The following is a 20,567-nucleotide window of genomic DNA, read 5'->3' as shown; positions in this document are numbered from 1 at the left end:
TTGAAAGAAACAAAAAACTCAACAAAAATTCAACTATTCTCTGATTATCTACATATGCATATGCAATTGGTTATGCTTACACAAGGAAAGATGGATATATAATTATCAAATGTAAGTGAAAATAATTTATTTAACAATCAGAGTGTATCCTTACTAAACGTAAGGAATCAAAGGGAGTACTTAAACGCCATTCTCTTTGCTTTTTATTCAGTGGTCTTCCTTTCCCTCTATTGACTTTCACGTCCGCTATACCCCACGTGCAACATTTTGTTTCCATGTCAAAGGATTCAAGCTTGAAAATCCCATCACGTTCTCCGGATGTATTATTGGAATCATCAACAATGGCATATTTCACATACATGGGTCGGTCCTTGAATCGATCAAGGTCATCTGGTATCCGAACTATCCGTTCAACACCAGGGGAAGACACCTGAAGGAACATATCTCAGATATAAAAGCTAATAGAACTGGTAACAAGAAACATTCAGAATCAAATCCCAATGGCTCTTCAAAATCGGGAGGGTAAAACATAATTGTGGCCCTATGAGAAAACAATATGGTTCATTTGCTTTAAAATTTAAACATATATATAGTTTCCTGTGGATTTAATAGTGAAATCAGCCAAATCAAACAGCTTCGAGTAAAATTAGTATGACATAAGAGTAGTTCAAAAATTATATTTTCTTCCCCATGAGTTCTGGTTTCAATAAGGCTACTATGTTTTACCGTTCATATCTTACTATTCGAATATACCACACTAATTGCTTAAGTATAAATTGCACTTTCAAATATTGTTCATCATGATAATCTCCTTTTAAATCTTTTACTCCAACATAATACAGGATGCCAATAATATACTTGAAATGGTACCTCCAAATATAAATTCTCTGGAACAAATTTAGCGAGTTCTGCTTCATCCAATTTGGCTCTGTAAGTTGTAGAAAAGGCTTCAATATCTTCCATGCTGGGAGAGCCAGACCTATTATATATACATGGGAATCAAAGCTCAACAGTTAAGCATACATCCACTATAATAGCAACTTCAGCAGTTTGGGTGAAACTGAAATGGTTTTTCAACCACAGTGAATTAGGCAAACACAAAATGATGCAGATTATTAATATTTGGTGAGTGTCTCAGCAGCTAGAATCTAGAAGCCAGATTAATCTATTCATTGAGCAGTGTACAGATAGCATTGAATGTTTATAACTATACGGTGAAAACTGAAAAGTCCTGTGGTATGATCAAATAGATTTGCACTAAGGAACTGTGATAAATCAGGCAACCAGACCCCTACAAACTTGTGATATAATCATACAAAAATTGAGACTTTATCGTACTTCTTTAGGAGGGAAGCGGTGCAACAGGACAATAGTACGCTTTTGTTGAAATGTTCTACACCTCCTATATTACATAGGTAAAAGCCACTTAATTTTCTTATAAATACTAATAAACTGCATTCAACTTCAACATTTCGTTTTCCTTTGCACCTACTTTACCGATAAAATTGCAACAATTGCGCACATAACCAAATGGTTCCAATGTCTGTTAGCCACACTATCTCAGTATGCTAGAGTGCTAGACATGAATGAAGGAAATAAGCATAATTGTTTTTATGAATAACAGGAGCAAATGACCTAAAAGATAGTAATATACACAAATTTCATCAACATGATTATTAATAAACTGCAAGGTGAGGCTATTGGTGCTCCCAAATGATTCACACTCCTCATTGACCAATCATAATTTTGTAAATTAGAAAACTAACAGTATGTGATCAACAACGAGTGCCGATAGGAAATTTGGAGCGCCAATAGACCCACCCTAAACTGCATTATTTCTAATAGACTGCACCAATACAACATTACCTTGAAACGGAACATTGTTATATGACACAAATTTCACCATTAGTCATATATGCATTTATGACTACAATTTCATAGATATTTGGATATATACATGCACTAGACAATTGTAAATATCCGATTTTTTTAAAATAGTGGATACATGCCTAGTATACCCAATGATGCAAAATTTTAAAGTTAGGCTTACTACTTCATAAAATAACAATTACCTGAAAATAAGTAAGGATTCATGACAATACCATTCACATTACAGAATCCATATGAATTCAATTCATAATGACCATTTAAGCAATAAAATTTATTAGAATAAACCTGAGTGTCTGTTTTAGGAGGTTGAACCATGTCTGAATTAGGGATTATACATTTCAAACACTGAAATCAGGAAGATATAACCACATGTGAGATGGTATCACATGTTTCTTTGTTTGCTTAATCTGATCAAATCATAAAATGCGGTTAAACAGTATAAACTCCTAGTTATAGTAAAATCCTTTAAGTTTTGGTCTACTGTAAAATACACTAGTACATTAAACACATAGCACCTTTTCTATTTTACTCACAACAATGTCTTACTTGTTCGAAAGCTTCTCAATGCGTACTTGAATGGTTGAATTGACCAAGGTTCTAAAAGCATAAATTTGCAGGTCACCATCAAAAGATGTAGTAACCTCTCTAGCAATGGCTAGTGCTTTCTTATCCCACCATGTTCCAGAAAGAGAAACTCCACCACCCGCTCCGCCATCACCTACCTTCAAAATGCGCACAACCATCTTTTAAGAAGCATGGATAAGACACAGAACATGGATATAATAATAATAATAGAACACAAACATGAGAATATGACACTTTATAAAAATATTATAGAACATGACACGGGGATGGTTGATAATAAAATTAAAGAGGGTAAAATCTATCACCGACAGTGTAAGGATTTATACACATACACTTCGTCATTCACCCTAATTTGGATTACATTTTTTGAAAAGTCAATCATAAGTAAATATTAATGGTAGATGATACAATGATAGTATATAAAACTCATACACTGACAGTGCATACATCTTTTTCTCAAAATTAAACATAAAAACACATATATTATATTAAAAGAGGAAAAATATTTTCAAAGATGCATGTTGTTGAATTATCCACCATTGACTTCGTTTAAATATAAGTAATACAACCAAATGGTGGCTGACATTGTTTATAAGTATTTACACAGATTATACATATTACACTTTTTTAAGTTGAGGAGAAAAAGATGTATGCAGTAGCATTCTATCAGTTTTTTACGTTATCTTTCCATCATCCTCAAATCCTCAATCATATTACAGTCTAACTTAATTGCACCTATATTAGTATAAAAATTTCAAAAACTAAAAGTCAAAACCTGTACAATACAAGTAGCAGTATTTTGTGGCTGATTAAATCATATTCCTCAACAAAATTGAAATTTTCTATCAACAACTAGCATATGTTATATCAATACAATCTCAATAGTAAATGTTTTTCAAACATAACTTACATAGTCTTCCTCTTCTACTTCTTCTTCATTCACCTCATAATCATCATCCTCGTTATCAACTTCATAACCATCATCTTCAACATCTAGTGAAGCGTCATCGTCAAGAAGGTCATCACCATCATCATCTTCTTCTTCTTCTTCTTCTTCTTCTTCTTCATCGAATGATACTTCTTGAACAATAGTGGATTCGGGAATTGGGTCTGAATCGTAACTTCGGTTTCTTATGGCACGCAAAGTTAGGGGCTTTATTGGAATACATGGAAATGGGTTGGGGCAAAAATGGAAAGAAAATTTTGTGGGAGATGGGGGAAGGAAGGAGAAGGTAGATGTGGTGAGAAATGGCGAAGAAAGTGTTAAGTTGGAAGCTTTAAGAAAATCCATTAAAGCAAGTTTGTGTATTGTGGTGTGAGAGCTCAAGCGGTGTTGCTTGCTAATGTTGATGATACAAGTGCAGGATCCAAATATTGCAACGGGCCTAAGCCCATACCGCATTTTTTAGTAAATATAAAGATTTTGGTATGCATTATGTCTAGTCTAGTGATGGTGTAAAGTTTCACTAGATTCACATGATGCCCAAAAGTTCTATGATTGAATTCTTGGATTCAATATTTGTTGAAATAGATAGTTACACATCATGAACATGATTAGTTCTTATTACTCAAAAGGTGAAAAAATATCCTTAAACTTAGTTTTCACATTTCTTCTCCGTTCTATGCACTTGTAAACTTCCTATTTCCATGCTAGAAATCTTTATACCAGTTGTGAGAAACGGACCAGACCGAATGGTCCGTTCGGTTTGACTGCTAACCGGACTTGAAAACGACTTTGGTTTGCAGTCTTAATCGAATGAGAGTTGGACACTTTGAATCGGGGAAAATCTAGTCTGATCATGTTAAATCGGATTAACCCGGAAAGTAAACTGGACGGTTCACTTAAAAATAAGAAAAGTGGAACATTACACTAATATTTTGTTTTACTACGGTCCAAAAAAGATGAAAATATATTAGTTCAATATAATTATACATAATTATTAATTATATAAAGTTTTACATTTATATATAACTCTATATTTATATACAAATCACTAAGTCAGACCGAACAATTTAACCGATTAAACCTAATATCAACATGCTCGGGTGTTACAATATTGCTATAAACTATTGTATGACATAGTTTCATTAAAATAATTGTTTTGGTTCATGTATTTTTATTAAACTCCATTGTAATATATTTTTAACCAAGTGACACATATCAATAAAATACTTTATTTTATTAATTTTTTTAATTATATATTTCACTTGACAATTTTAGCCTCCTACACTGATTTACAACACTGAATTCAAATAGAAAACAATCTAAAGTGGGTTATGCTAAAATAATCTCACTCCTCAAGATTAAACTTTCTCCCAATTTTATTCTTATTTAATAACTATACGTATCATATCCTTTTACTAATCAATTCAACGTTTTCATCTGTCTAACTAAATAAAAGTGGCAATCTGCAACAACTGAGTGCATTAACACATAAAACGGTGCGTTAGAGGCACACGCTTTTCTTCCGATCTGAAACCCCTTTTGATTTTGCTCCTTTCTACTCACTCTCGCATTTGCACCAATTGAAATTGAAGTTGAGACTCATAGTGATCGATATTCATCTTCATCGATCCAGATTCAACATGGTGCTCACATCGTGCGTTCGTGATTATGTTAACCGTATGTTGCAGGACATTTCCGGCATGAAAGTTCTCATCCTCGATTCTCAAACGGTACGCCACAATTTTCACAAATTTCATCACAATGTTGATTAACCAAATTATGTATGTAGTGTAAGTAATTGTATAATTATTATGCTTTTACCGTCGATGTACCTATAAAATCATTGCATAGTTACCTGATATGGGGTTTTGGTACATGTAGGCGGTTTGTCATTTTTTATATTAATTTTATGATGACGATAATGTGAATTCACTACGAGGTCCGGAGGGTAAATGAGAGAATTATGTAACTATGGCTCATTCATTACTTGTGGACTTGTGGTTCTATCGCCAAGTGCCATGGCAACAAAGAGTTATGTTATGGTTAAAATTATTATGTTTTACTTCGTAGAACCGTAAATCAAGCTGCAGGAGGCACTCGGTTTGTAATTATTTGTTCACTTTAGTTAGTTTAGGAAGAATTTGATGTTTATGATGTTGAGCTATGAAGCTCATATACATAGGGATACAACAAATTTTTAAAAAAATTTCACTAAGAAGTTGGTTTTTATGATGTTGAGTTAGGAAGCATGGATACGACACAACATGAACATAGGGATATGTCAAAATTTTGAAATTATAGGACATGACATGTCTATGATATGCCACATTAAATTAATACAAGGTTAACATAAAGGACAAATCTTAAATTAAAAGAGATGGGTAATGTCTTAAAATTTAACATTGCTATTTGTAAATGAAATGATTATGTAATTATTTTGGCTTTCTATCTATAGCAATCTTTAAAATTCAAAAACTGAATGTAAAAGATTTTAAAATACAGTTAGAAGTGTTTGGCATGGACACGAGTCTCACAAAAACTATTTTTAAGTGTCTATGCTTCAAAGGTGTTAGTGTATATATATTTCTCTAATTGATGCAGGTTAGCATTGTGAGTGTTGTGTATTCACAGTCAGACCTTCTTCAGAAAGAAGTGTTTTTGGTAGAGTTGATAGATTCTATTTCCAAGTCAAAGGAACTGATGTCACATCTCAAAGCCGTGTACTTTCTTCGACCTACATCAGAGAACATCCAGCTATTGCGCCGCCAGCTGGCCAATCCTAGATTTGGAGAGTATCACCTATGTAGGTTCTTTAAATTTTTTGCTTTAATTTAGTGAAGCTATAGTACAATATTTCCTTGGGAATTTAATTTGTATGTTCCCAATTTAATAAGTAATTTTCTCCCATTGATTTGAAAACACTTTGTGAATCCATTCTGAAATTACAGTTTTCTCCAACATATTGAAGGACACTCAGATTCATATACTTGCTGATTCAGATGAACAGGAAGCTGTCCAGCAAGTTCAGGTAAATACTTTTTCCCGTCCTCAGACTTGGGAACTTCTCTATGTATCCATTTTATGATTTTGAAATGCACACTAATTTCATGATGATAGATGCTTGTCTAATCTAAGAATTTGTTTTAAAGTTGAGAAAAAAGAACTGCAGGTCAGTTTATACTTTATAGTATCACAGGAATATTACTGTTCATATGAAGTATGTCCTGGATAGAAGGGTATCCCCCCTTGTGCCTTCCTACAATGACATAGTTTTTATATTCACTGTGTAGTTCTTAATCTGATAAGTGACTCCACATACTGTTGGCTTGAAGCCTTGAATCCCCTGCCCTTGCGTCGCAATCTCAAATGCCAAGGTTTGTGTTGCAAAGTTTAATTCTAACACAGTTGTTCTCCTGATCATCCAGGAATTCTATGCAGACTTTGTTGCAATTGATCCTTATCACTTCACTTTGCATGTGCCTTCAAATTACATTTATATGCTCCCAGCGGTGGTAGATCCTTCAACAGTGCAGCGTTTCTGTGATCGGGTTGTTGATGGTCTTGCAGCTTTGTTTTTGGCATTTAAACGGAGACCAGTAATTAGATATCAAAGGACATCTGACATCGCAAAAAGGATAGCACAGGAAGCATCTGTGAGTGTCTGACTCACTGGATTTTATATGTGTGTGTGTGCGCGCATTCCGTTCCATCCCCTATAAACTCCCAAACTTGCCATAAACTTTTATGTCTGCATCATTTCAATGATTCTGAATCACACGGGGCATATCCCTAAGCATAATCAGCATATGCATATTTCTATACACATATGTAGCCAATCTACATGTTCTTTTGGCTGGCAACATGCGTATCCTAGGATGTCATATGTTATCATTAAGGATTGTGCTGCAGACATGGTGAAAACTAATTTACATCATTGGACTTGAAACAGAAACTGATGTACCAACAGGAAAGTGGTCTTTTTGACTTTAGGCGAACAGAAGTTGCTCCATTGTTGTTAGTGATTGACAGGAGGGATGATCCTGTAACACCATTGCTAAATCAATGGACCTATCAGGTATATGTGCAATTAACCTAAGAGTCATGTGCTTGCTTACAAAGTTATAGTTTAGCAATCTGTTAAGTTGTTTATTTATAAAATGATTCTCATTTTTGCTGTTACACTGTTGTTATAGGCTATGGTTCATGAATTGGTAGGAATTGAAGACAACAAAGTGGACTTGAAATCCATTGGTAAATTTCCAAAGGATCAGGAGGTTGGGTTCATTTGTTATATTAGGGTGATTATGTAAGAAGCACATTACAGTCTAGATTTTGTGCTCATTGATTTGTGCTATTTCTTGACACAGGAGGTTGTGCTGTCATCGGACCAAGATTCCTTTTTCAAAACTAACATGTATGAGAATTTTGGAGATATAGGTATGAATATTAAACGGCTGGTTGATGAATTTCAGCAAGTGGCAAAGAGTAACCAGAACATTCAAACAGTAGGTTTGTATTCATCCTCCCATTTCAGAGTAATATAACTCCTACAGCTGTTATAATTTACTGACTTTTTTATTTGACCCATGGCAGAGGACATGGCCAAATTTGTTGACAATTACCCTGAGTACAGAAAAATGCATGGAAATGTGTCAAAACATGTGACTTTGGTAACAGAAATGAGCAAGATAGTTGAACAGCGAAAACTTATGATAGTTTCCGAAACAGAGCAAGAATTGGCTTGCAATGGAGGGCAAGGAGCTGCTTTTGAGGTATATAGTATATAGCCTTGAATATTAAAATATATCACTTTGATTTTGCTTGAGCTTCAAAAGTTCCTGGATGGCCATTTAACAATCGAAACATGCAAATTAGTAGTAATAATTACCAACTTTGACAATGCCCCCAGGACTTTCTTTATTACATACAATATAATTTCTAGTAGCAAATATATCCAATGGATTTTCCCCATCCCATGTTTAACATAACTGACTTTTAAATTGTTATATTTTCTGACAGCAGCTTAAAGCAATCTTATTATTATCCACCCGTCACATAAAAATGAAATCATATTTGTATTTTAATGCTTATTATGTTTATTGACAACAGCTTAAAACTAACAAAGGTAATGTAAGATCCAGGTGATAACGTATGTCCCTAATGTACTCTTTCAGGCACTGACAAATCTACTTAACAATGAAAGCATATTAGATGTGGACCGACTACGTTTGGTCATGCTATATGCTTTGCGATATGAGAAGGATAGCCCGGTTCAGTTAATGCAGCTTTTCAACAAACTGGCTTCCCGATCTGCCAAGTATAAACCTGGGGTAAAGTAATTTTTACTATTGTGTCTCTTTTTAATGTCGTCAACCTTTTAAATCTTCAACAGGTGAATAGTAATGGTGAGGTTACTTTTCGGGTTGTATCTTCTTGTTGACCATTGGATTCTAGAATACAAATTTTCAACTAACTTAGATTAAATACAGGGCAGCATATAGATGGAAGCCACTGCTTTTTTTGATGTGTGTGTGTGGGGGGGTACACCTACTACATGAGAGAGTGACTGATATTACCTTTTTGTTGCACAACAGCTTGTCCAGTTTCTTTTGAAGCAAGCAGGTGTTGACAAGAGAACTGGTGATCTTTTTGGAAATCGGGATCTCATGAATATTGCCCGTAACATGGCTCGTGGGTTGAAGGTCTGCATATAAGTATTATGATTGCTATACCATATTCTTGATGATGAGTCTTCAATCCTAAAAATTTGTTTTCTGAGTTTTGCTGCAGGGTATTGAAAATGTTTACACCCAGCACCAGCCACTTCTGTTCCAAACCATGGAAAACATTGTCAAAGGGCGGTTGAGAGATGTCGACTACCCATTTGTTGGAAATCACTTTCAACAAGGAAGGTTTGTTGCTATTATTTTTTTTTTTTTGAAGAATTAAGGGTTTAAGAATAGGGAAAGCAAAATAGATAAATAAGGTTAAAGTGCTAAACAGTAACACTGAATATATTATTAGTATGTAGCATGTCATAAAATTCCGTAACCTAGTACCCTTATTTATACTCGCAATTTAATCCGAACTTCTGTTTAATATTTATTATACAAGGAAACATCCTGACCAATCATCTAGGAACGAGTAATTGTCCCGAAGGAGAGAGATTTTACACGAATAATGCATCTCATCAAAATTTCTAATATTTATTAATGGCCATCATCATAGAATTATGGTGTAATCTGAGTTTTGTTGTTAATTATTACTTGATAAGCAGGCCACAGGAAGTGATCATATTCATTGTTGGTGGGACAACCTATGAGGAGTCACGATCAGTTGCTCTACAAAATACCAGCAATACCGGAGTTCGGTTTATACTTGGTGGCTCTTCTGTTCTTAATTCTAAAAGGTATATTCTAGTCATAAAGGTAGTTTGGATTCATTAGTTGAGATGTTTGTGTGCTTTGCATTCTCATTGGGCTTTAAATTTGGCACGCTAACAATGATAATAAATTTGACTTGATAATAAACTTGGAAATAGTCATACTCATAGTGTGCATCATAATTAGTTATTTTGAATGATGCTTGGCGTGACATGGTTGGGAAGTTATTGTGGATGTGATTTATCAGCCTTGGTTTATGTGATGAAATTAATTGGTTCTGTCTTAAATTTGTTTTACAGATTGTGATGGCTTTGTAATTTGTAATATTTGGTTGTTCATTGATTGGTTCTGGATAAAGGTTTTCTATTTTTTTAATTCGCAGGTTTTTTACGGACTTGGAAGAAGCTCAAAGGGTAGCTCGTATTAGCACCTCTGTTGTTTAAGTATATTGTGGCGCATTTTGCACTTTGAGGGCCATATTGATCATGTTTTCACAGTTTGAGGCTGGAAATTTCTGTTTGGCACCCATGTATATGTATTAAACAAGTTGTGAAATGAGCTTGGTGTGGGGTATCTTACTGAAATCCATTGTCGCTGCAGAGGGCGGTTGTGAACCATTAATCAGGTTAGTTATTATTTGGCTCCTTGCAGATAAATGTGATTTGAAAATGAAATGAGAACTTCAAGAACAAGCCACACACCCCTCTCTTTTGTTCATTGGGTACAAGGTTGACACGTAGCATATATAGGTACAAAGAAGGGAAACCATTTGATTTGTGTAATTTTTCTTCATCATTTTGGCTGATTAAGTCTAATGGTTTCATTTTGACACTTGCTGATAACATAACAATTTTGTATAACCATGTAATGAATGACCCTTTTTCGATATACTAATAGATGTATTCATTTGTAGATTTTAGCTAAATAATTGTGAAAGTTCATGTTGTGAGACTGAATTGTGATTAGTATTTTATGCAATGCACTTGTGGATGTCATGCTCCTATTGGAGAATATCATGTAAAGCTTATATATAGCATGTTGCATTGTTGGATTTCGTGCTGAAGGGTGTGTCCTGTGTTTTTCTTACTTTTGGTTGAAACTTGGATGTTATAACAATGAGAATTCACTGCTTTAAACTTGTAGTGTGATTATATTGATGTGATCTTTAATCTAGTTGTAAATTCTGGTTGAGGTTTGTGTTTTATTTTAACCTTGATAAAGAAGAGTCTCCCCTTACTCAAAACTGAGAAAAATATGAAATGATATATGTTAAGGGTTTTGTAAATCACTGTCCTTAAAGAATGAGAAAGAATGTTACCACTCTATGTACCTTTGTTTTTATTAAGTTAATATATATTTAATTCTTGTTTTATTTTTTTGATCAGTAAAAAACAAGGAGTAGAGTGATACACATCCTATGGAAGTCCCAAATAATTAAATAGGAATGTTCCCGATACTTCTTTTCGAACTTAAAATCCCTTAGCTTTTTGATACATTTTTTATTACCTCATCTTCTATACTTTATCCTTACTTTCTATTTTATTTACATCACATTATAGATTTTATTTTCATTTTCTCTCTCCTCTTCCTTTCTTCCTCTCCCTGATGTCTTCCTACATTTCTAAAGGTGGTGTATTATTCAAGACTTCGGGTACTTTTGTCGTGCCACTAACAAAAGAAAATGATGTATTACTATTTGTAGAAGACTAGTTTTTTAGAGATGAAGACATTATGGAAATGGAAGTGGATCTCCCAACAAAATCTTTTTCAAACAAACTAGAAATAGTTTCATCAATTTTTTCTCTACTCACATAACATAAAATATTTAAAATGCAGATTTTTAAGAAAGAAAATAAATTACTATTTTAAATTTGATCCGTAATGCTGTGTGAGAATATGAATATGGATTACTTCAAAGATGGAGATAATCAATTGGTTTGGCAGATGGATTATTAAGGATTTTTAATGACACTCTCAATGCATTTTAGTCAAATCCTAATATCTTTACGATTTTTTTTTCCAGATGTATGTGAATTTGAATACAGTCTAGCTATATCCTTCTACAATTTTTTGTTCAATTCTCCTAAACAGGAGAATATTATATAAAAAAGTGAATGTGTTTAATATCTTAAAAATATTTAAAAAAAATCGGATTAGAAAATTTGTAGGTGAAGTTTGTTGAAGGATATAATATGAAGATAATGCATTTGTATATTTCACATAACTTATCAAACTCTCTTCTTAGCAAAATCATAAGGATTATATTTTTTTTCCTTTCTTTCTAGTTTCTAGGATTACAATATAGAAAACAATTATGTCATCATACCACTTTGACATTATCTCATATCCATGCAATCATTGTCACCACTACCATACCTAAAATTCATTTCAGCGATAATTATTTGACAGATTTTATCTTTATTTTTAAAAAAAAATTATATGCAGACATTTTAAAAAGTGTAAGTAATAAGGAGGAGAAAGATGCCAACTTGCAAAGGGTAAAAAAATAAAAGAAAGATAAGAGACTTGCCCAAGTGAAATGTATTAAAGATAAAGATGAAAAAACTTTTGTGAAAGACATTGATATTAAGAAAATATGGAAGAAGTAATTTTATAAGTTTTTCAATAATGATCCTGATTCTTTGCATTATGATACGCTAAACACTAAAGTAAAAGTTCAAAGTTATACATTTTATTGTAGAATTAGGGAGTTGAAGGTGAAAAAGCTTTAAAAATGATGAAGAATGATAATGTGATTAGACTAGATAATATATCTATTAAGGTTTGGAAGGCTCTAAGAGAGAAAAACATTAGTTGGCTCACCAAAATTATTTAATGAGATTATGAGATTTAAGAAATTATAAAATGAGCGAAGCAGATGCAAAATTGTGTATCTTATGAGACAATTGTGCAAAAGTTGAGACAAGATGTGCACTACATAAAACAAATATGATTTTATATAGGTGGATTAAAGATGAAAACTATATATTTGCTATAATGATTGACAGAGAGATTATGAAGGGACTAAAAAGATTTATACATGAGTATTTATTGATTTGAAGAAGGCATGTAATAAGGTCTAGAGAGGTATTATAAAAAGCTCTGGAAAAGAAAAGTGTTCAAATTGTCTACAAGCAGTAAAAAATATGTATGATCAAGTTAAGATTAGTGTAAGAACACAAGACTGAGTCTCACAAGATTTCCCTCTTGTTATAGGATTACATCAAGTATCCACATTGAGACTTTACATATTTACATTGATCTTAGATATGTTTATTGAGCATATCCAATAAATTGTTACAATGCATGTTTTTTGCGGCCATTATTGTCTCAGTTGAAGAATCGAGACAGGAATTAGGACAACATGTTAGAAATGTGTAGACAGGCTTTCCAACCATATGACTTTAACTTGAAGACCGTATACATCATAGAAAACTGGAATGGTCCAGATTGTGGACATATTTTACACAGTACTGCAAGATCTGATAAAGAAACCATGTTACTTGGCACTTACAAGGATGGTGCAAATCTTCACTTGCTACTGTAGTCTGACAACTTCAAACTAGTAAAGTAATAATATTCTCACATCACCATTTTAACCTACTTTATCACCATTTATTATCCATCATTGTTGTTTTCAAAGCAAATATCTTTCATATCAATGATATGATATGATTATTTTCCTACTTCTGGGATTCAGGAGTTGAAAAACAGTAGAAGCTGCATGTTTGCTAGCCAAGTTGAAGAATCATTTAATGAACCAACATTTTTATATTTCTTCACTGCTGTTTCCCTTCAGAAGAGGGGTCTTGTTGTTTGAATCCAAGCTTCTCATGCTACCATCTTCAATTTCTTTGGCTTTTCCCCACAATACAGAATAAAACCCAACAACAATCACAGTAGCACCAAGTAAACTGCATTGAAAGGCAACAATGTATTAGTATTAGATGTAATAAACACAACATTCAACAGTACAACGAAAAAGTCTACAAGAGAGAGAAAGACACAGCCTACCTTCCAAGATAGAATGTATCCCCGAGGAAGGCAACACCTACAACCACCGATACGGCAATTCCTATGGGCTTAAAAATGGAAACAAAAACAGGTCCTGTCTGGTGCAAACACCAAGTAATAACACCAACTTGAAATGCAGAGCCAACAACTCCCTGAAAATGTTTAGAGATGAAGTTTAGATTTCTAGGCAAAGATGCAGTTTTGTAATTTTGTTACCAGTTGTACACTAATCTACTTTGATTATGTTCTGATTACCGAGTATAAAACTACAAGCAACCTAAACTTTGGTTCTAAGCTCCAAGCACCAATATCTCTTTCCACAACCAGACAGGTCAGACCAGATTGAATGGCCACAAAGAAACAATAGAAGAATACAACAATCAACTCCGCCGGATATTTCTTAAGAATAGAAGCCTGAAACGTAAAGGAATTATAGTGAATTAATTGTTGAGGATTTGCACCTTGCAAATAGACACCAAATAGTACCAAAACTTGATAGCTTCACCTGTACAATAATATATGCTGAAGCCATCACACAATCAGCTGCAAGGAATAACCCTCCAAGTATCCAATTAGATTCTTGCGCGAAAACTGGCTCCTGAGACGAGTTTGCAGGTGATAATAGTTGTAGTCCCTTTAGAAGAGCAGGGCCCTTGTACAAAGTCACAATAAATGCACCAACAATTGATACTATAGTTCCTAATGCTTTAGCGAGGCTGCTAGAGCGTCTCCAATCTAATTGTTCCATCCTAAAACCAGAAAGTTGAACATGTTTAGATAGACTAGTAGCACGAACAATTGTCCGAGTCTGTGAGCACAACTATGGCATCCTTTGATCTATACTGAATTAAAGTGCAAATGTGATGTACCCTTCTATATTAAAAAAAGGACACAAAAACAATACAAAAGGATACTAAATCTAGAGGAATTCATTTTTTAAAAGGATATGCGAAGTTATGACTGAAGTGCTAATAGTTCCTTACAATTTCATCCTTAGCTCTACCATATGCATAATGCTTGGCAGATGTGGCATATGAGAGAATCTAGGTACAAGCAGTTTAATATTGTGAAGTTCTCAACAGTGCATTCAGAATATCACTGTTGGGGTAACTTGTCTTCAAAGAGAAACAAGACAATTGAATTTCACTTCATTCAAAAGCTAGATACACATATCCGAAGATTTGTGTGAAGTAAGCAAATGATGGAGACATTGGTGGTGACAATATTACAGAATGAAAATTTTTCTATATGTAAAGAGATATTTATGCTTAGTGACCGTAAGGTCACATATTCAAATCCTGGAAATAATCTCTTCGCTTTTGGGGATAAGGCTATGTACATCTACCCTCCCCAGATCTCACTAAGTGGGAGCATCATGCACTGGGCCGACCTTTTTTATGTAAAGGGATATTTAATAAGATCCTTGTTGAAACTGAAGTTACCCACCAACGTACTCCACAAGAGTCCAATAGGTGGTTATTGGCTGTTCGATTCATGTTTGGTCTCATATCTAGATAGCCTCTTCATAATAATCTACAAAAATAAATATGACATGATAATTTGAACCCAATTAATTGGTTAGAGTATTAGACTATTAAAAAAAGACTCATTTACTAAACATATGGACAATAATGCAATTCCATGCAAACAAAAACTTCAAGAATCAAAACTCAGGCAGCTATTTTCAACAGAAAGCTAAACCTAACATCAACCTAGCGGTGCTTGGCTGCAAGGGAAGTGGGTTGCAACTTGCGACCACAAGCAAAACCTAACCAGCAATGTCATGGATTCGAATCCTGAACTCTACTAACCAAACAACAAAGAATAATGAGTTGCCACTAGGGAAAGTCTTATGCATCCACCACCCCAACCATGAGGTTAGTCTTCTAGCAATACGATTAAGGATACCTTAGTCAAGGATCAAAAAGCTAAACCTGATATGACCAGACCACAGAATTAATCTTTTCACTGAAACTCTATGATGAATGGTCCAATGAGTTTACCTATGTTAGGATTGGACTAAATTGATCTGCATCCAATGCAACAAAAATCAAAACATTGGTATTGTAATAATATGCCAAGCAAGCAATGCAATAGACAACCCTGATACCACTTTGAACAGACACATCCTACTTTCTCACTTCCCCATTCATGTCAAGCATATATTTTTTTAATTGACAACAATAATATCAAACAACACCCATGAAAAAAAATCAAGTTTTTTTTCTACCCAAAACAACAAAAATACAAGTTAACTAATTCTGAGTCCTATGAGATGATATAAACCTGAAAAGAACAGCAAGTATGAAGGTAAAACCAGGAACAAGGTTGAGCAATGATGTGCTAAGTGTAGCTGAGCTGTAATTAATTCCAGCATACCCAAAAGCCTGAGCCAAATACCTGTAAATAAACTAAAACAAAATAGAGAAAAAAACAGAACTTTGGTATTAGAATTCACAAAAAGTTTCAACCTTTTAATCTGCATAGTTATAACAAATATGGGTTATGGAATTCAAGCAGAATAATAAACTTGCCCAAGTAATCCAAGTAAGAAGAACCCAGAAAGGGTTTGAAAAGTGATTGGAGGACGGTGAAATCTATGAATGAAGTAAGAAGAAGGGAGAAGAATAAGAGCAGCGAGAGTATTGGAATAGAAGATGAAGATGAAGTTATTCATTCCTTGTGACATAACTTGTTTGCTCAAAATGATTAACCCAACTTGTGCAACCTCTGCCATTATCATTCCTACAAAGGGAAGTGTTACTTTTCCAAATCCCTCCATTTTTGTTACACTACTCTCTTTTCTCTCTCTCTCTCTCTCTCTCTCTCTTTCTCTCTATCTATCTATCTCTAACATATAGCCAATTCGTCTTCACATATGGTGTTCCATGTTCCATGTTCCTTGTATCCACATCAACTCATCTCAACAAATGTCTAAATTTAAATTATTATTTTTATGGAAAGGATCCTTAGCCAATGATTGGAAAATAATTGTTTCAACTAATCAAGAAATATATTATCATTTTTTTCTATTGTCTTGGATATATTTATCTTTCTAATACTTATGAGGATCTTCACTCTTCTTAACATTAAAATGGTGAAATGGATAATACTTATGTGCAGCCACTTTTATTAGTATATATATATATATATTAATAATACATGTATAATATAAATTTGTCTGCTTCAATTATTAAAATTTATTATGAAATAATCATAAATTCCATTACATGATTTGAAAGTAAGAAAAAAAGTGTAATATAATAAATATTTAATTAAAAGATGAATTTATGATATTGTATGTATATAGCCATATGGATGACAATATCATGATATTCATTGGCACTTGTTCTTTACTAGAATACAAAGGTACGGACGATGGATGATCAACTGCTGAGGAAGGAGAAGATGGTCACCGAAGTAGCAATGTGAGGTAGGAGAGCTGGACCCGCCGGTGGAGGTACCTAAAAAGGTTCTCTGACGATCAAGTCAGTGTATGGACTAAGTGAATGGGAATATGAGAATAATGAAGTTAAAGAGTAGTAGAATGGGTAATGTTAAAGAGTAGAGAGGTTAAGATACTTCCTGTTGGTAGAGATCCCTATTTATAGAAGGGAGAGTTGACTTTGGGCTCCTGGCAGGTGGTGCGACGCGTGGCCGACCAAAGGTATTGTCGGGGGCTGCTTTCTCCGTGTCAGGCGGTCTGCCAGGACCGTACACTATGTCACTCTTGTCTTTTAGCCTGTGGTTGGTTTGGTAGCCGTTCTGCAGCCTGTCTGCCGTGTTGGCATGTGGGTTGGTGAGGTACAGAAGGCATGTTGTCTCTTAGGTCAACTCTGGTGGTCCCAACATGCTGGGCCCACCTCGGCGACCAAGTATGTGACTCCTCGGTTCGCCGGGTAGGAACAGTTGCCCCCAGTCCGCTAGGATGCTGGGCGAGCATGTTGGAAGACTCTATACGAGCTTCGCTTGACTTGGATGTGGGACCCACCTCAGTGACCAAGTATGACTCTCCGGTTCGCCTAGTAGGAACAGTTGCCCTCAGTCTGCCAGGATGTTGGGCGAGCATGTTGGGAGACTCTACACGAGCTTCGCTTGACTTGGATGTGGGACCCACCTCGGCGACCAAGTATGACTCTTCGGTTCACCGAGTAGGAACAGTATCAGGGCGGTCTGATCGTATGAGATTTGGCGACCTGAGATTGAAAGGGCGTTGACTGAGTTGGCCAGGGCGCCGGGCGAGGACTGTTAGAGACGTTCCCGGACTTGGTGATTGTCTAACTGAGCGTATTGATCTATCTTGAGCAGCTTGGTGTTTCTTTGAGACTTTATGACGTGTCTCCTTAGTTCCCCGCGCCACGTGGTAGGTATTAATGGCCTTGGGTAATGTATCAGCTGGAGTGGGACATTTCATCATTATCTACTGTGACCCTTAATGTCCGCCGAACTTTGTTGTGTCATGGGAGTGACCGCTGGTCATTTAACTCCCAGCACATGGCACGACCTTTGATTTTCGCCGAATTTTCCTCGTTTTTCGGGTTTCCATTGGATTGCACTTGAGTGTTTTTCTACGGCTCTGATGAGGATATGGATGGGCCTGGTAATTTGGCCCATGGTCCAAGTTCCTCTATAAATAGAGGGTCTTGTGACATTTTCTCTTTTACGTATTTTCAAAAAACCCCTGAATTCTTTCCGAGACTTCTTGCTTCCAGCGTGATCTTCTTTTGGATTCTTCCTAATTTCAACTTCTTCAAAAAACCCAGGTAACATTCTGTTCTTCATGGTTTTCATTTGTGATTACGAGTCTGATTCCGACGTGGAGATCCTCCCTGGACCTCCACCGTGTTTCCAAAAATTGCCACCTTCGTCTTACGCATTGGTGGAGGTTCTTGAACCGCTGAGCGTCGTCCCTCCTCCTCCCAAAGGTGGAGGTACAGGGTTTCACTGGAGGGGCGCCGATGATTATTTGGCCTCACTGCGTGCCAAGTATGGGCTCAATTTGAGCGACAGTTCCGAATCTGAGTCTGAGTCTGAGTCTGGGTCTGAGTCTGATGACTCTTGTGATGGCATATTCATGACGATGAGGACATATAAGGCAAAGGCTCCGCAACTGTCTGTTCCGGCGGAGCTGGCCGGGGAGGATTCTCGCTACTGGTGGGTGGACAGAGAAGTGCTTGGGACACCCAGCACGTTCCCCTCTGGGAGTTCCCTCAGCCTACCTGTGGCCAAAGAAACTTTTCATGGTTTTGAGGCTAGTGCCCCTAAGTCAGTGGAGAGGGTCTGCTATGACTTCGCCGAGGAGAGAAAAGACAAGTACACCTTCTTCCTGTACGAGGCGTACGTCCCACGCTTCGGGCTTCGTCTCCCACTGGAGGAGTGGGATATTCAAATTCTGGTGCACCTGTAGATTGCACCGAGCCAACTGACCCCAAACTCGTGGGGGTTTATTCGGGCGTTCGAGATTATGTGCTAGGCGGCGGGCATCTCTTGCACTCTAAAGCTATTCTTCTGGATGTTTCAGGTCGATCACCGCACCAATTCTGATGAAGATAAGAAAGGGCGTCATGGATGGACGAGTCTGCAATCTCGTCCAAAACGGGGGCTGTTCACGCCGTTTTCTTCAAATGAGAAGAAATGGAAGGGCGGGTACTTCAAGGTCAACGTCAGGCGGGCGTGGAATGGCTGGTGCCTCAGCAAATCCGGCGAGCCGCGATTTCCCTTTTCTTGGAAGGGGGACATCCATCAACGCCCTTCCAAGGGCTTTTTGGTGGAGACCGGGGACTTATCTCCGGAAGAGGCGAAAGTTGTTGAACTCATAACTTATTGGATTGACGAGGGGGGAATTCTTCCTTGCTCGGCGATCCGCGATGGGGGCGGGGCTTTAGTGGACCTTGTTGGTGGGTGGACCGGATTTCGACTTCTTTTACTGCTTTGCTTGTATGTATTTGCTTATCCTGTTATTAACGTTTTTCTTCTTCTTTGTGCAGTCGAACTAAAAGCCAAAATGAGTGAGAAGCTGAGGAAGAGCCTGTTGCTGAAAAGGACTGCCGCCTTGGTTAAGAAGGACGATGCTGCTTCCAAGCGTCAGAAAACGTCATCCCATGTTCCCTGTCCTATTGAGGTGTCCCCCAGTCAGACAGATGTGCCTCCTTCTTCAGAGAGTGGGGGGGCAACCTGAGAATTTGGTGGATCAAGAGCTAGTCCAAAGGGTTCCTGAGATGCCCCCTGTTGCGCCTACTGAAACAGTTCTTGCTGCTGATCCGACTGGAAACCCTCCGCCCGTATCGACTAGGGAAGAAGCCGGTACATCGGTGCCCCCTTCCTCTGGGCAGACGGCTAGAGAGGATGTTGGGCGTTCCTCTGAGCCAAGCAGGAAGAAAGGTTCTAGGGGGAGTCATGACCGCATTTCCCCTGTTAGCGTCCCCAGGGCGATCGAGCAGGCACTCCTTAATGCCCAAGCCAAGGAGACCTTTGACAAGTTACCCTTGTCCGTCCTGCTGCAGAATGTGAAGGGAAGTGTTGTCCTTATTGCTTCTATCCAGAAGTATTTAGAGACGGAGGGGGTTTTGGAGTCACGCCTGGCGAATGATGCGATGGTGAAGCTTCGGACGGCTCATGAGGCGGAAAAGCAGAAGATGGTTGATCTTCATTCCGTCGAGAAGGCGGAGCTGGTCAGGTTGGGCGAGGTCGCCAAGGCCCAGGCGACAGATCTATCCACTCGTGTGGGGTTCCTAGAAAGTGACAAGTTG

At 36.5% G+C, this 20,567-nt stretch overlaps 3 protein-coding genes across 4 annotated transcripts; 1 reads left to right on the top strand and 2 right to left on the bottom strand.

Moving 5' to 3' along the window:
- On the bottom strand, positions 1 to 3,831 carry LOC109326069. The gene is made up of 4 exons (XM_019558720.1): positions 3,386 to 3,831; positions 2,437 to 2,612; positions 871 to 979; positions 1 to 430 (listed from the first exon to the last, which is right to left on the bottom strand). Exons 1-4 carry the CDS (start codon positions 3,764 to 3,766, stop codon positions 131 to 133), a joined length of 966 nt encoding a protein of 321 aa, XP_019414265.1. The 5' UTR covers positions 3,767 to 3,831; the 3' UTR covers positions 1 to 130.
- On the top strand, positions 4,842 to 10,867 carry LOC109327125 (vacuolar protein sorting-associated protein 45 homolog). Its single transcript, XM_019560170.1, has 13 exons — positions 4,842 to 5,151; positions 6,023 to 6,224; positions 6,370 to 6,449; positions 6,847 to 7,074; positions 7,371 to 7,496; positions 7,615 to 7,695; positions 7,789 to 7,930; positions 8,015 to 8,193; positions 8,596 to 8,751; positions 9,016 to 9,123; positions 9,212 to 9,333; positions 9,699 to 9,830; positions 10,187 to 10,867. Exons 1-13 carry the CDS (start codon positions 5,062 to 5,064, stop codon positions 10,245 to 10,247), a joined length of 1,707 nt encoding a protein of 568 aa, XP_019415715.1. The 5' UTR covers positions 4,842 to 5,061; the 3' UTR covers positions 10,248 to 10,867.
- Positions 12,954 to 16,702, bottom strand: LOC109327221 (WAT1-related protein At3g28050-like). Of its 2 annotated transcripts, XM_019560301.1 has the most exons (7): positions 16,685 to 16,702; positions 16,353 to 16,628; positions 16,105 to 16,218; positions 14,324 to 14,567; positions 14,074 to 14,232; positions 13,819 to 13,970; positions 12,954 to 13,718 (listed from the first exon to the last, which is right to left on the bottom strand). In XM_019560301.1, exons 2-7 carry the CDS (start codon positions 16,598 to 16,600, stop codon positions 13,574 to 13,576), a joined length of 1,062 nt encoding a protein of 353 aa, XP_019415846.1. In that variant the 5' UTR covers positions 16,601 to 16,628; positions 16,685 to 16,702; the 3' UTR covers positions 12,954 to 13,573. The 2 variants fall into 2 exon arrangements, with proteins under 2 accessions (XP_019415846.1, XP_019415845.1); XM_019560300.1 differs by lacking the exon at positions 16,685 to 16,702 and having other exon boundaries at positions 16,353 to 16,668.

The sequence above is a fragment of the Lupinus angustifolius genome, chromosome LG14 (genome assembly GCF_001865875.1).
Source record: "Lupinus angustifolius cultivar Tanjil chromosome LG14, LupAngTanjil_v1.0, whole genome shotgun sequence".
NCBI classification, from domain to species: Eukaryota; Viridiplantae; Streptophyta; class Magnoliopsida; order Fabales; family Fabaceae; genus Lupinus; species Lupinus angustifolius.
The sequence above is the reverse complement of the archived record's forward strand: the minus strand, read 5'-3'. Positions and strand labels throughout refer to the sequence as shown.

Excerpts from the sequence above, each read along its gene's own strand:
- LOC109327125 (XM_019560170.1), top strand. The coding sequence starts at position 5,062 with ATGGTGCTCACATCGTGCGTTCGTGATTATGTTAACCGTATGTTGCAG. Across the intron at positions 7,075-7,370 it reads GGATAGCACAGGAAGCATCT|AAACTGATGTACCAACAGGA; the intron begins GTGAGTGTCTGA and ends GACTTGAAACAG. Across the intron at positions 9,124-9,211 it reads ACATGGCTCGTGGGTTGAAG|GGTATTGAAAATGTTTACAC; the intron begins GTCTGCATATAA and ends GTTTTGCTGCAG.
- LOC109327221 (XM_019560301.1), bottom strand. The coding sequence starts at position 16,600 with ATGGAGGGATTTGGAAAAGTAACACTTCCCTTTGTAGGAATGATAATG. Across the intron at positions 14,568-16,104 it reads ATACTTGCTGTTCTTTTCAG|GATGGAACAATTAGATTGGA; the intron begins GTTTATATCATC and ends TTCTGGTTTTAG. Across the intron at positions 13,971-14,073 it reads TGCTTGTAGTTTTATACTCG|GGAGTTGTTGGCTCTGCATT; the intron begins GTAATCAGAACA and ends AAACATTTTCAG.
- LOC109326069 (XM_019558720.1), bottom strand. The coding sequence starts at position 3,766 with ATGGATTTTCTTAAAGCTTCCAACTTAACACTTTCTTCGCCATTTCTC. Across the intron at positions 2,613-3,385 it reads AAGTAGAAGAGGAAGACTAT|GTAGGTGATGGCGGAGCGGG; the intron begins GTAAGTTATGTT and ends CGCATTTTGAAG. Across the intron at positions 431-870 it reads CAGAGAATTTATATTTGGAG|GTGTCTTCCCCTGGTGTTGA; the intron begins GTACCATTTCAA and ends ATGTTCCTTCAG.